The following is a 13,905-nucleotide window of genomic DNA, read 5'->3' on the forward strand; positions in this document are numbered from 1 at the left end:
GGTCTAGTTTCATTTTTTTGCATGTATCTGTCCAATTTTCCCAGCACCATTTATTGAAGAGACTGTCTTTACTCCATTGTATGTTCTTGCCTCCTTTGTCAAATATTAATTGACCATAATGGCTTGGGTCTATTTCAGTGTTCTCTGTTCTGTTCCATTGATTGATATGTCTGTTCTTGTGCCAGTACCAGGCTGTTTTGATTATAGTGGCTTTGTAGTATAACTTGATACCTGGTATTGTGATCCCTCCAACTTTGTTCTTCTTTCTCAAGATTGCTGTGGCTATTCAGGGTGTTTTTTGGTGCCATATAAATTTTCGAACTGTTTGTTCTAAATCTGTGAAATATACTTTTGGTATTTTAATAGGAATTGCATTGAATTTATGGATTGCTTTGGGTGTTATGGACATTTTAATGATGTTAATTCTTCCAATCCTTGAACATGGTATATTTTCCTGTTTGTTTATATCTCCTCTATTTCTTTTTCCAGTGTCCTGTAGTTTTCCAAGTAAAGATCTTTTACATCCTTGGTTAAGTTTACTCCTAGGTATCTTATTTTTTTAGTTGCAATGGTAAATGGGATTTTTTTTTTTTTTTTTAGTTTTTCTTTCGTTCCTGTTCTTAGGGGAAATGGTTTTAGTTTTTGACCATTGAGTATGATATTGGCTGTAGGTTTGTCATATATGGCCTTTATTATGTTGAGCTATGATCCCTCTATCCCCACTTTCCTGAGAGTTTTTATAAAAAATGGGTGTTGGATTTTATCGAATGCTTTTTCTGTATCTATTGATATGATCATGTGATTTTTGTCTTTCAATTTGTTTATGTGATATATCGCATTTACTGATTTGTGAATATTGTACCAGCCTTGCATCCTGGGAATAAATCCCACTTGGTCATGGTGTATGATCTTTTTAATATATTGCTGGATCCGATTTGCTAATATTTTGTTGAGGATTTTAGCATCTATGTTCATCAGGGATATTGGCCTGTAATTTTCTTTGTTTGTAGTATCTTTATCTGGTTTTGGAATTAGGCTAATGCTGGTCTCATAAAAGGAGTTTGGAAGTGTTCCTTCCTCTTGGATTTTTTGAAATAGTTTAAGGAGGATAGGTGTGAATTCTTTTTTGAATGTTTGGTAAAACTCCCCTGTGAAGCCATCCGGACTAGGGTTTTTGTGTGCAGGGAGCTCTTTACTGCTTCAACTTCATCAGCAGTTATGGGCCTATTTAGACTTTCTGCTCTTCCTGATTGAGTTTTGGAAGGTTGTATTTTTCTAGGAATTTGTCCATATCATCCAGGTTGTTCAGCTTGGTGGCATATAGTTGTTCATAGTATTTTCTTAATAATCCTTTGTGTTTCTGTTGGGTCAGTTGATATTTCACCTCTTTTGTTCCTGATTTTGTTTATTTGGGTCCTCTCTCTTTGCTTCTTGATGAGTCTGGTTATAGGTTCATCAATCTTGTTTATCTTTTTAAAGAACCAGTTCTTGGTTTCATTGATCTTCGTATTGTTTTTTTAGTCTCTATGTCATTTATTTCTGCATGTTTTAAAATTCTTACTGCACACTGGTTGAAAATTACTGATTTATATGTGAAGGACTTTGCATAGTATATGTTTATAGTAAGACACTCTTCCTCCTCATTTCAGCCCTCTTTCTTAGGCAATCATTTCACAGTTGGAGTAACATTTTCTCCCTTCTTCTTTCAATGTATTTGTACATATTCATACATATATCTGAAAAAGTATATTTAACAAATAGCTAATATCCACTTTTAGATTATGTGTATTACCCTTTCTGACTTGTTCCATGATGTGGGATTTTGTTGATTGTTTATTCTTATAGTAAAAGGGACTCATTCTTTCCCCCCCCTGTACTTTTTAAATTTTTTAAAATTTTTACCAGTTTAGTACATAGAGGCAGTAAATTGACCTTATATTTTTGCTAAATGGAACTGACATTTTTCTTGGAATTTTACAGAGGCATAAAATTTAGAGTCCCATTCAATGGGAACAGGTGCCCTTCTTCAATGTGGCAAGAACAGGGGTTTCTAGGTAGAGCAGAGAAAGATTGTAGGTGGGATTCAGTGGAGCAAGTGACAGCAGTCCTACCCTTCCCCCACCTTTATAGGACTAGGAACAGTTGAGCAGGGTGTTTTATCACATAGTACAAGGAAGTGCATAGTTTCCAAGCACAATTATAATTAATGTGATTCAGTGAGATCAGGAAAGGAGAGAATCAGGCTTTGTTCTCATATGGCTCAGAATGATGGAACTGGAACCATGTTGAACACTGATAAGCCATTCTCTCCCTGCCAGGTGGCAGCTGAGTTGCTGCTCTTTGGAACAGGACACCTGCTGGGGTATCATGATGGGAGGGGATGATGAACTGAATTTCAGAATTATTGGGAAAGAAAATACTCTCACATTCAACATTTTAGCATTCCTAAACTGGAAAGTGAATTGCATTGTGTGCACCTTTATTTATACAGTGTGTCTCCTCTATCTTTACATACATGTACATACCCACATATTCGTTTTTCAGCATTTTAGGACTGAAATGAACCATGGTGACTGAATGAACTAGTGAGTAATAAACTTGATAATCTAGCATACAGCAGGCAAATTAAAACAACAGCACTGCCCTGGCAGGTGTGGCTCAGTTGGTTGAGCGTCATCTCATGCACCCAGACGTTGCTGATTCAATTCCCAGTCAGGGCACACACCTGGGTTGTGGGCTTGATTCCTAGTAGGGGGCATGCCGGTTGATGGTTCTCTCCCTTTCCCTTCCTCTCTTTCTCAAATCAATAAAAACATATTTTATAGAAAACACTGAAAAATTTAACTTTACTATTTTTCTATAGATCATGGTATATTTTGTGTGCTTTGGTGATTACAAAAATATAAATTTTTAAAATTTTAAAAATAAAGCTAGAATAAATACATTTTTCATCTTTACTTAAATAAAGATGCTTAAATACTTAAATAAATCAGCTCCTGATTTATTAACCTATTATATTAATTATATTTAAAAATGCATCTCTCACACATGCATACATATATTTGAATGCTTCTTTCATGGCAATTTTTTCGATTAAGTGAAATATAGTTAATTTAATGTTTTCTGAGTATTATGAAAGAATAATTTGGTCAGTACTACCAACTCTTTAGCAATAGAAATTCATAATAAAACCTGTTCAGCTTGCACTATCAGAGTTTTTGCAGCTTTAACTTGAAAAATGTCAGTTATGATTTGTCCTAATATAGCTCCAGCAGGGCAGAATTTAAAAATATTAAAATATATGCACTGATTGATAATGTGAACAAATTTATTAGAATAACTTAAAGACTTTCATATAAAATATGATATCTTTGATTATGGACTGAATGATTGAACTACATTGCCGAAGGTCACACCCTGTTTAGAAAAGTCTTTTAAGAGTTTTCTGAAAAGCTATTAAAGGATTAAGTAAAGGATCCGGGGCGACTTCTTTTATACTGGTTTAACTCTGATGTTATGACATTTTTTCTTTATTTTTTTCATAGGAAATATATTTTAATTGTATTCACAATTTGGGAAGTCCTATAATTTGAAAATATTATGTTTTCTACCCTGCAGATTACCCAGGAGGCTGGAGAATTTATGATCACTTTCCCATATGGCTACCATGCTGGTTTTAATCATGGTTTCAACTGTGCAGAATCTACAAATTTTGCTACCGTCAGATGGATTGACTATGGGAAAGTTGCTAAGTTGGTAAGTTATGCCTCAGAAATAAAGCATAAATTAAATATGTATTCCAGTTAGTGTAGCTGGAAAGCTAAGATCACATGCAGCATTTATTTTCTCCCTCATTGACATTGTGTACCTCTCACTATGGTAAGTTATTTCCAACTAGATATATTTATTTTACATAGGCTGCATTACCATTTGTAGCTATATTTGTCTGTTTCGAAGTTAATGTGGAAAGTTTACCTTGAGAGGCAATTTTATGCAAGTGATGTTTGCTTTATGTCTTAAGGCCACCAGTTGTTTTTTGAGAGGTTTTCCTGTGGCTCCCTGTGGCTCTATGACTGAACTGTCTCCATGTTAGAGTTCAGTCCATGACTTAGAAAACAACAATTTGCAGAAGAAAGTGTCTGGTAAAACTGTAACACGGGAGAATGGTAAGAAGAAATGATTAAAACTTCCCTTAGCTCAGAAGTGAATTCTTGAAAGTAATAATGTAGAGCAAGATATATATCTTCATGTTAAATTTGGGATCTTTTGCAAAAAATTTTGCATCTTTTGCCCAGTATTTAATTTAGTTTCACATACTGTGTTTTTTCACTCATAACAACTTCTATTAAATTTAATTTTCCCCTGTGGCATTAAGTAGAGGACACTTTCAGAGTGATGGTGGCTTCTATTAGATTGCTTTCTTTCCTGTGGCTTTTAAGGCAAAGGTGCAGGCTGGCAGAGGGCAGCTTCTTAATGAAACTATGTGTTTTACAGAGTATGTAAAATTGACATAGATTTAGTGTAAAATGATACATACAGCTATATGTCCTTTTCTTGGCCACTGCAAGGTACAAGCGAGTATTATTCATTCTACATTGATAAAACTTGCATGCAGAACCATTGGGTGAACTTAGATACAAATATATTCAGGAAAGATAACTCTCAGTTTAATTTATATGTGTATTTAGAAAATTGCAGAATATATTTAAATAAAAATATAGCCCTTTGGCAGCTCAGAAAGCATTTGAACAAATTCCTGACATAAAAGAAAGCTCTTGCTATTAGAAGACTTTTTCTGTTCTGAGTAATTTCTATTTATGAGGGGTAATTTGGAAAGGAACAGACTGAACTATTTCTTCCCATTACACATCCTTCCTATTACAATAAGCCTAATAAAAAAAAAAAAAAAAGAAAAGAAAACTCAGTGTGTATGTACCTTGGCCAGCTACTGCAGTTTTTTTGCAGAAATGTAATGCTAGTATTTGCATTGAAACAGTGTCATAGCCTTGGGGTTAGAACAAGGTATGCTAGTTTATAGTTTGCATCTTTAATCATTGACGTAGTAATCAGCTATTACAGCTGTTCAGAGTCACCAGAAAAATTAGTTGGTGTTTGTTTACTACATGTTTCAGATCTAGTTCAAGGTATTGACCAAAATAGCTTCTCCCCAAGGCTAAAATGTGGCAGGTGTGTCCACATTGACATGTGTGGAGTGGAGTGTAACTAAGTCAGAGAGGTCGATAGTGGTCCTTTCTGAAATCTCAGCTCTTGGAACCTAGAATTGTGGGATTGTTAAGAAGCAGTACACTGTGGTAGAGGAGGCAGGGATCTGAGGACCAGCTTTTCTTCTTCCACCTAGCCATGTAACATTAGGAAAGTCATTTATTCTTTTTGTTTCTTCTTGTATAAAGTAGAAATACTGTTCTACTCCATAGATTTGTTGTGAGGGGGAAGAAAACTCGGGTATGTTTGTTTATATGCATGCATGCTGTGTTGATTTATGGCATTCAGTTTAGTCAAGGGATATGACTGTCTTGGTTCTGGGTATTTTACAAGGTACGAAATGTTCAATGGTTATAATGCAGTTTTGGTCAGTCAATTTAAAATTGTAATTGCATATGTTTTTAAGTATTGTCTCCACCTTCCCTTATTTTGGGGGAGGAGGTGCTACTCTGAGAATGTATTCTTTTTCTATTGCTGCTGTAGCAAATTGCCATAAAATTAGTGATTTAAAACAATACCCATTTACTATCTCATAGTTCTGTAGGTTATAGGTCTGACCTTGGTCTCACTAAGGAAAAATCAAGGTGCTTTACTGGAGGCTGGTGAAGAATCCACTTCCTTTCTGTCAAGTGGTTGGCGGAATTCAGCTCCTTCTAGTTGTAGGACTGAATTTCCCTTTCCTTCTTGTCTGTCAACTGGGTCTTTGCTCCTAGAGGCCTCTCTCAGGTTCTTGCACATTTCACAAATGTGGCTCCCTACATTTCAGAGCAAGCAATCTACAAAATCCCTTTGTTATGTAAAATAACATATTTACAGATTGCAGGGATTCGGACATGGATATCTAGGCATTCTGCTTACCACAGACAGTTTCAATGAGTAATTGACATGGTGATATACTAAGAATCTACTCAGAATCATGTAACTAATTTTAGTTATTTTGCTTAAAAACAGGAAACTAAACCTGTAATGGGTACAATTTAAAGCATTTTCACTAAAACACTCTTATACTTTCTTAAATTATATTCCTCAATATTAATGTTTTCTTGGCTATTCCTAGTTAAGAAGTTATTTTACATTATAGTGTGCTGTGATGGCATTTTTTGTGTGTGTGTGCAAACTTTGGCGTCTTTTATCATTTATTTGATATATATTTTTATTTATTTCCAGGTCTGTTTCTTTAAGCAACCTTATGAAATTACTCTGTATGTGTGTGTGCATGCGTGTGTGTGTGCATGCGCATGTGTGTAGACACACACACACGTGTAGTTTTTAATCTTGGAAAATTAGTGAATTGGGCATTAGTTTTTGTTAGCTGGGGACAAATGTAATGCAGGTTAATTATGAATTGCACTTATAGGACTTTTAGCTTTGGACCAAATTTGTTACTTTGTCTTAATTCTTTGCCTTTTTCAATTTATTCTAAATGATAACTGTTAACTATCAGATAACCCCAGTTACTTGTCACAGGTGATGATGAGTTATGTATTTGAGAGGGATGATTTAAAAGGTAACTGCATATTTTTTCATAGTTTAAGCACTGGGCTGGGAGGTCGGGGTGACATCTGCTTTACCTGCCATGTATTTGATTTGAACACATAAAAGCAACTGATACAGTATCTGTTTGTAGTGAGTGCAGCATTAATTAATTAATGTGGGATCTCCACTGATTATATTTTATATATTACAAACCAGCATTTCTGACTTCATGACTTAGAAAAGAGCTGTTACAGTAGACTATTTTTTATTTAAAAAAACACATGCTAGGTTTTGAAAAAGATAGCCCCCAGAGTCACTAATATATTGACAATCTCTGTTCGATGGCCATCAGACTTTGGTTAATAGGACCTTTTCAGCCCATTGAGGTGGCTGCTGTTGAACAAAGCTCTGTTTACTTAGAGAGTGTTGTCTGCTGTGTGCGGTGCACCGTGCGTGCTTCTGTGAATTCATCACTTGGGAGGATAACCTGTTTAATGAGAGCATAGTGAGAGTGAGGTGATGCTGGCAAGGGATCAAGGACCGCTTCCTTTGTTGTCAGCTGCTTGCCTTCTGGTGGTTTCTCTGGAGTAGAATGGGAGAGGGGATTTCTTTTGAATGTATTACTGACCTATTGGTGTATGGTATTTGTTCAAGAAATGGCTAACATTGACTGGAACTCCCATTCCATTATTTGTGCTAAGCCCAAATAGCCATTTTCCAAATTTCAGCAAATTCCTGGATGTTTTGTATTCTGAACTAAATAATAGCAGCAGCAGCAATAATTATGTGACTATTTCACTGCCTTTTAGTATATTCTGTTTTTTAGCACTTAATTCTGATTACCCCCCCCCTTTTTATCATATCTACCCAAGCTGCCTTGGCTCACAGAGACTGTTTTTGTGCCGAGATTGCAGGCAGAGAAGAACCTCAGAAAACGGACAGAGGTGGGCATGAGACGGCATTGACCTCATAGGCTTGATACCAACTTAATTTGTCCCTATTTCTAAAAATCTCTGCTACTACCCCAGGCCCTTACTCCTCCTCTCGTTCTTCTCTTTCTTTCTCTCCTTAGTAAGGATCATTCAGCTCTCTTTTGCCCTGACCTGCAAAATATAGCATAGCAAATCCTGCATGATACTACAGAACAGAAGACCTGTTGTAAGGGGACACACTTACTTAACAAGGCAGTTATGTAATTTCCCCCTATTTCATTAATCAGAGGTAAGAAAAAAATCTAGGGGAATGTTCCAAGTAGCCACGTGCCCATTTGCCTACTGACTCAGGCATAGTTCGACTTTGGAGAGCCCTCAGCGAGTTCCTCCTCTGCCACAGGAATTGTGCTGCATGAAAGGAGAAAGATGTGTAGTCTTTGTTTTCAAGGAGATTCCATAAAGAGCATAGGGCTTTTGACAAACCTCCATTTGTGAAGTTGTGGCATGAGTGGAACATGCTATCCAGTTACTTATTTTAGCCATTTTTATAGCTTTGAACATCAGTAATCTAGACTGAAATGCTATATGTATATTTTCTAGTAGAGATTTAAAAATATGTAACATAGCTTAACAATCAAAGTGAGATACTGGTGCCCAGTCAAGGTGGGTGTTTTCCATTTGTGGGGTATTCTTTCTCTCTGCGGTGAGGCGGAGTCCATGATTACTTCTGTGCAGCAGCTGTGGTGGCATTCACTGGGCTGCATCCTGCCTGAGTTGGATCAAAGAGCTGGCCTGCAGGTTGTATTTCATTTTTCTGTTTGGTGGGATGAAGTGCAGTTGTTTTGATGTTAGGTTTGATGGATTTGTTTGCCACTGCATTCATTAGCTTCACATCAAAAAACTGACAGGCTGTTAAATGAAACTTTGGCTTAGATTTTCAGCTTGACTGTTTGGAGACATTTGCGAAGATATTTTGTTTTTTGTGTTGCAGCAGCCTGAAGCACTGTGATTGTCTCAAAGGGAAGAAAAGTTATTTACGGATTTTCTTTAGTGAAAAAGAATCATTGTCTTGGGGACAGTCATACCTTAGCCTACACCATCACAAGTAGTGTATTTATGACAGTGTGTGCAGTGTGAGAGACTTATCTACAGCACGATAAATAATGTTATCTTCTTGGAGGGAGAGGTAGTAGTTGGTGACTCCAAAATGATATCCCTTATTTTGCATTAATTTTAAATGATTAATGTGATACTCCAGAAAGCTGAAAAATTACACTGCAGGGCTGGGAATGTTCTCTTATGAACTCCAGGAATGATCCTTCACTATCTAATTTTAAAGCATCCTGACATTTGAATCCTCAAACGTTTGAACAAGTTTAAAAAGAGATGATAGAATTTTGAAATTGATTTCCCTTTCATCTGGAAGGGATTTCAACTATTAGATTGTCTCCCATATAAAAACCACAATATGGGTTCATTCTATTTTATATTTCAATCCTTTTGTAAAATTGAATTTGTTTTTTTCTTAAATCAGGTAGCATCCTTCTCCAAAAACCTTTAATCTTGGGCAGTATTTATTAAAGCACTCAGGAATCATTTTAATGGTGAGTCACTAGGATATATTTTAATGTGTTTTAGATCACAAAATACTAATAGAGTGATATTTCCCTATTCTTGTGGCTTGTGAAAGAAAGAAAATGTAGACTATTTTGCACGTTGCTCATTTAACAGTTCTTGGCATTCTAATTTTAAGTGTCTGAAAATGCATATAGAATATAAAGTTTGTGAGCTATGGGGATTCTATATTTTCTCTTTTTACCTCTACTTTGTTTCTGTTTCCTGGGCCCTGGTGGTCCAGGACAATAGTGCTGAAGAGTGGCTCTCTGGTGCCCGTTTTACAGAGCTTTAAGGGAAGACGAGAACATATTATGTAGAGAAAAAGAAGCATAAGAACTCATGTCCTTGGGAGCTTGTACTCCAGCTGGGGAGTTAGTATTTACATATCTACAGGAGGTATTTACACAGAAAATATTCACATTTGTCCCTATTTTACTCTGATAAAGCATTGAGTTGTAGTATTCAGAAAATCTGAGACTTCCAGGAGTGGACTAGAAAGCCAGTTGATTAGCATATATTGTGTCTGCAAGAGAGAGATCTGGGGCTCAGAGCAAGGGAGCCTGATTTCATTTATTGCTAACATAAAATTGCTGGATTATAGGATTTAAATAGAAGTGAGTATATGGTTCATGGCATTGACATTTAGTTGCTAATATATAATCAAGGTAATATCTGTTTTGAGGCTTTAATTTATTACCTTAAGAAAAAGTAAATTGGCTTTTTGAATAACATATACTCTTGAGAAAAATTAATTTGTGTTTAAGCCATTCTACTTTCATATGGTTTGAGAATAATAGTACCTGCCGTTGATTGTTCACAATGTGCTGGGCCTTGTCCAGGGCACTTCATCCATGTTACTTCATGCTGTCTCTGACAGTGCCAGTTCAGAGATAATTGGATGCCTTCTTTCCTCTTCTAGCCCCCTTCTTGAACTGGGGGAGTTGGGATAATGCATAAAATAAGGATGGTGAGGCTGGGCTTGGAGGCAGATGGTTGGCTCCTGATGCACTGTATTTCCTGGACTCATCTCCCTGGATGGGGTGGATTAAATAGGTGCCAGCCAAGTATGTGATTTGTGGGGTCACTTTCAAGATTCTTAAGGATTCAGAACAATACTGCCCAGGTAAGTTGTAGTTGACACCAGGAGGCCCCACATTCTTTCTAGCAACTGTTTCTATTTGGTTTCTTTCTACACCCCCTACTGGGGATTAAGCCTGAAACCCAGGCATATGCCCTGACTGGGAATCAACCAGTGACCTCCTGGTGCATGGGACATGGCTCAACCAACTAAGCCACACGGGCCAGGCTCTGTTTGGTTTCTTAAAGCCAGTGGGTACTTATTTTGTCGTCTTCTGCTCTGTTGAGAAACCTACACATGAATTATTTTTTAGCCCATAGAGTAACCATCATTACCTCTCAGGCTTTAACCTTGCTCTTTGGTTAAGTGGGGGAAAAACCCCCACAGAGGTTCTCTGCTCCCTTCCTCATTTTGAGAAGTGAGGGGGATCCTGAGGCTTCAGTCTGGGCAAAAAGATGTGTATAGAGAATCAGAACAAAGTTGAGGATACACCTACCTTAAGTGGGCTCTGAACCCCTGGCCCAGCCACACAGTGATTTTCGTTCTCAGCGGAAGAGCTAAGTGTGAAATAGGACTTGTTAAAATAAGGCATTCCTACCAAGGTCATGGCTTCCCTTTTTATTCTCTGCTGATAGAACCGGCAGCAACATGTGCAGATGCCCAGTTTGAAGCCTCCGTGTAGGAGTTTTGCTTACTTAATCATTTGATATGACCTCTTTGAATCAAAAGAAAGTTTTAATGGGATTTCACTGAGGTCACTTAACTATAATTAGACTTTAATCTGTGGATCCACAACCCCTCCTCCCTCTGCTCTGAGCAAGATGATAGAAAAGATGAGCGCTCCTCCTTCAGAAACTGCTCGGTAGAACTATAGCCTGGAAATTCCTTATGGGGCTGTGGCCATTCTCTGTGCTAATGCCAGGGCCCCTTCTCAGGAAGAAGGAGAAAGTGATGAAGGTGATAGCGGAATAAGGTTTTGATATTTAACTATCAAACGGGATGAAGAATGGGTGAAGAAACCCATGATTAACCTCAGTTACTGTTGTAACAGTTCTGCACCTTTGCAATGAGAAGAATCAGTGTTAGCCAGTTCAGAGAAGAAAGGTGTCCCCAGTTAGGCAGACCCTAAGCTGACCTGATGCAAAATAGAAGCCCAGTGCTTAGTTCTCTCCCTCTTTTAGCATGCCTGTTATTTTTAATTTACTAGACGTATATCCCCTTGCAAACTGTGGCCAGTAATGTATTTTGCCTCTTTCTAAAATGAGGAAGGCAAAACAAGAGTGTCTTCTGGACACTTGGACACTCTGAAAGGATTATTTCCAACACAATAGCTTAGAGCACTGGTTAATTCTTTTCGACACAATCAACAAAATTTAGTGCTTACAGCTAATTCTGCCAGGCATTGTTTTTGTCTCATTTGTGTTATCAGATTGTATTTTTCTAAGTACTTTCTTTAAGTGAGGACAAATATCAGTACTTTTATGCTTTCTTGCTTATAGTGCTGAGTGCAATTTTTATGACTTTATATCTCTTACTGTTGTTTGTTATTTAAATTTTTATCAAATTGAGTATGACTAATGAATACATAAGTAAGGGAACTTTCAACTTATGGTTATAATGTTATTAAAAATGTGAAAAAATGAAATCTTGATATTGGGAAATCATCTATTTTATAGTCAGATATATCAGTACAGAATTTTGGGGCAGGGGATGACGATTGTATACATATATACATGTAGTTCACTGTTATTGGTATTATTTTATAATCTTTTAGGAGAAGGCTAGAAAACATTAAGGAAGAAAAATTTAGCATGCTTATGTTCCATGTGTAATCTCAAAGTTACTTTTATAAAATTCATTAGAAATATAGCTCAAGTAGTTATTGAGGTTCCATGATCTCTGTAGGATTGCTGTCAGAAGCACTCAAGGGAGACAACACAGGGTGGTGGAGGCAGCAGATGCTCTGGAGAGTAATATACTTCGTCTTGAGTCTTTCTCAGGCTGCTTGTAATTCTGCCGAGCTTCATTTCCTCATGTGTAAGGGAAGCATTGCTTTGTCGTGTTGAAAGGGTACAAGTTCAAGGGTTACCCATGAACTCTTGTTTCATTGGAGCAAGTACTTAACTAACTTGTCTACATTGCCCTTTTCCGATATGTAAAATAGCTACTTTATAGTTGTTCTGAAAAATAAATGAAATTAAATATGTAAGGAGCCTTGAAGAGTTGTGGTGGGGACTGGGTAGATATGTGGTGGATTAGGATTGTGTTTCCACTGCATTTTTCTTTCAGAATTCCATTTTGAGGAATTGACCTTGGCTCAGTGGTGGGCCTGTCTGGCATAAGGGAAATCCTGTTTACTGTTCCAGTGATGATGGATCAGTTCACTGGGCTAATCCTGGCAAAATAGAAGGGAGGGTAGGATTGGTGGAGACAGAGGAAAAGGCCAGCTTGCCCTAGGAGAGTAGTGGAACGCTCATCTCTTTCTAGATGAAGACAAGGAAGCACAGAAATCTGCAGCCTGCAATCATAAGGGGATCAGAACCTAACTTAAAGTCCATGCTTTGGATACCAGACCAGAGACATGAAAAGGTTCTGATTAAAAATCAAAGTCTGGAGAAAGCATTCCAGTGTTTTATTTTTCACAACTTTGTCAGAAATACAAATGTTCATTGCTCCATCTCCAGAGTTCTTCCTTCCTTAATAAAAATGTTTCTAAGGCTAATTTGAGTGCAAATAAACAAAAACCCAACCCAATCACATAGGTCTGTATTAGAATTCTGGTTCTGTGTGGGGTACTTGTGTAACTTGCCTCTGTGTGCTATAATATCCTTATTTGCAGAGAGAGCTTTAAGCTGGTGCCCCACCAGGCTATAGTGAGGATAGGGGCAGTAGCTGGGACAGTCACCTAGCACCGTCCTCTACCACTGAAAACATTTAAAAAAAAATGATTCATCATGGGTTATTTTTAAGTCAGGGAACTCCCCGACACTAACTTGGGGAAGCTAGTGGAGTTCAGGCCTGAGGTGCTGAGAAGCAGTGGCTGTGGGGATCGTATTTGTAGGATATGTGCTAACAGCAGACTGGGCAGATGGGTTGCTTTATATATTTCTACTTATTTCTCACATCCATTCACTTTTACTTTCTACAAAATGAGGGCAGTTTGAAAAGAAATGATATCAGCTAACAGTGTTTGGGGTTCTGTGGGCCAGATTGCTGAGAGGAGGAATGTGAAGGAGCTGTTGGCTTTTGTCTTCAAAAACATACTGTAGCTTTTGGACCCCATGTTGAATTTGAAAGACCATGTGTTATAAACCCTTGGAAAGAAAGCCAACATAGATGTTAGAAGTTTCTGCTAAGTTTGACTAGTCCACACATGGCTTTTACTGCTCCAGCTTTTTATTTGAATTAAGATAAAAAGGTAGTTTTCCAGTAACTTCCTACTATTCATAAAGGACATTTTTAAAGACCTATTAATAATTTTCACTAATTCTTGGTAGAGTATTCTCAGTTCTCAGGAATGCATATTTTGGATTGTTCTTTAATTTTAAGTATTAATTTTTTTTTAAAAAAATGGACTGT

At 37.2% G+C, this 13,905-nt stretch overlaps 1 protein-coding gene across 2 annotated transcripts in view; it reads left to right on the forward strand.

The window, feature by feature from the left end:
* KDM4C (lysine demethylase 4C) overlaps positions 1-13,905 on the forward strand; it is a 306,318-nt gene that overhangs the window by 84,194 nt on the left and 208,219 nt on the right. For both annotated transcript variants that reach the window (XM_081151625.1, XM_081151626.1), the window contains one exon: positions 3,619-3,756. In XM_081151625.1, coding sequence (XP_081007751.1) covers positions 3,619-3,756 — 138 coding nt within the window. The remainder of the gene's footprint in view (positions 1-3,618; positions 3,757-13,905) is intronic.

This window comes from Miniopterus schreibersii, assembly GCF_964146895.1.
Source record: "Miniopterus schreibersii genome assembly, chromosome: 11".
NCBI lineage: Eukaryota > Metazoa > Chordata > Mammalia > Chiroptera > Miniopteridae > Miniopterus > Miniopterus schreibersii.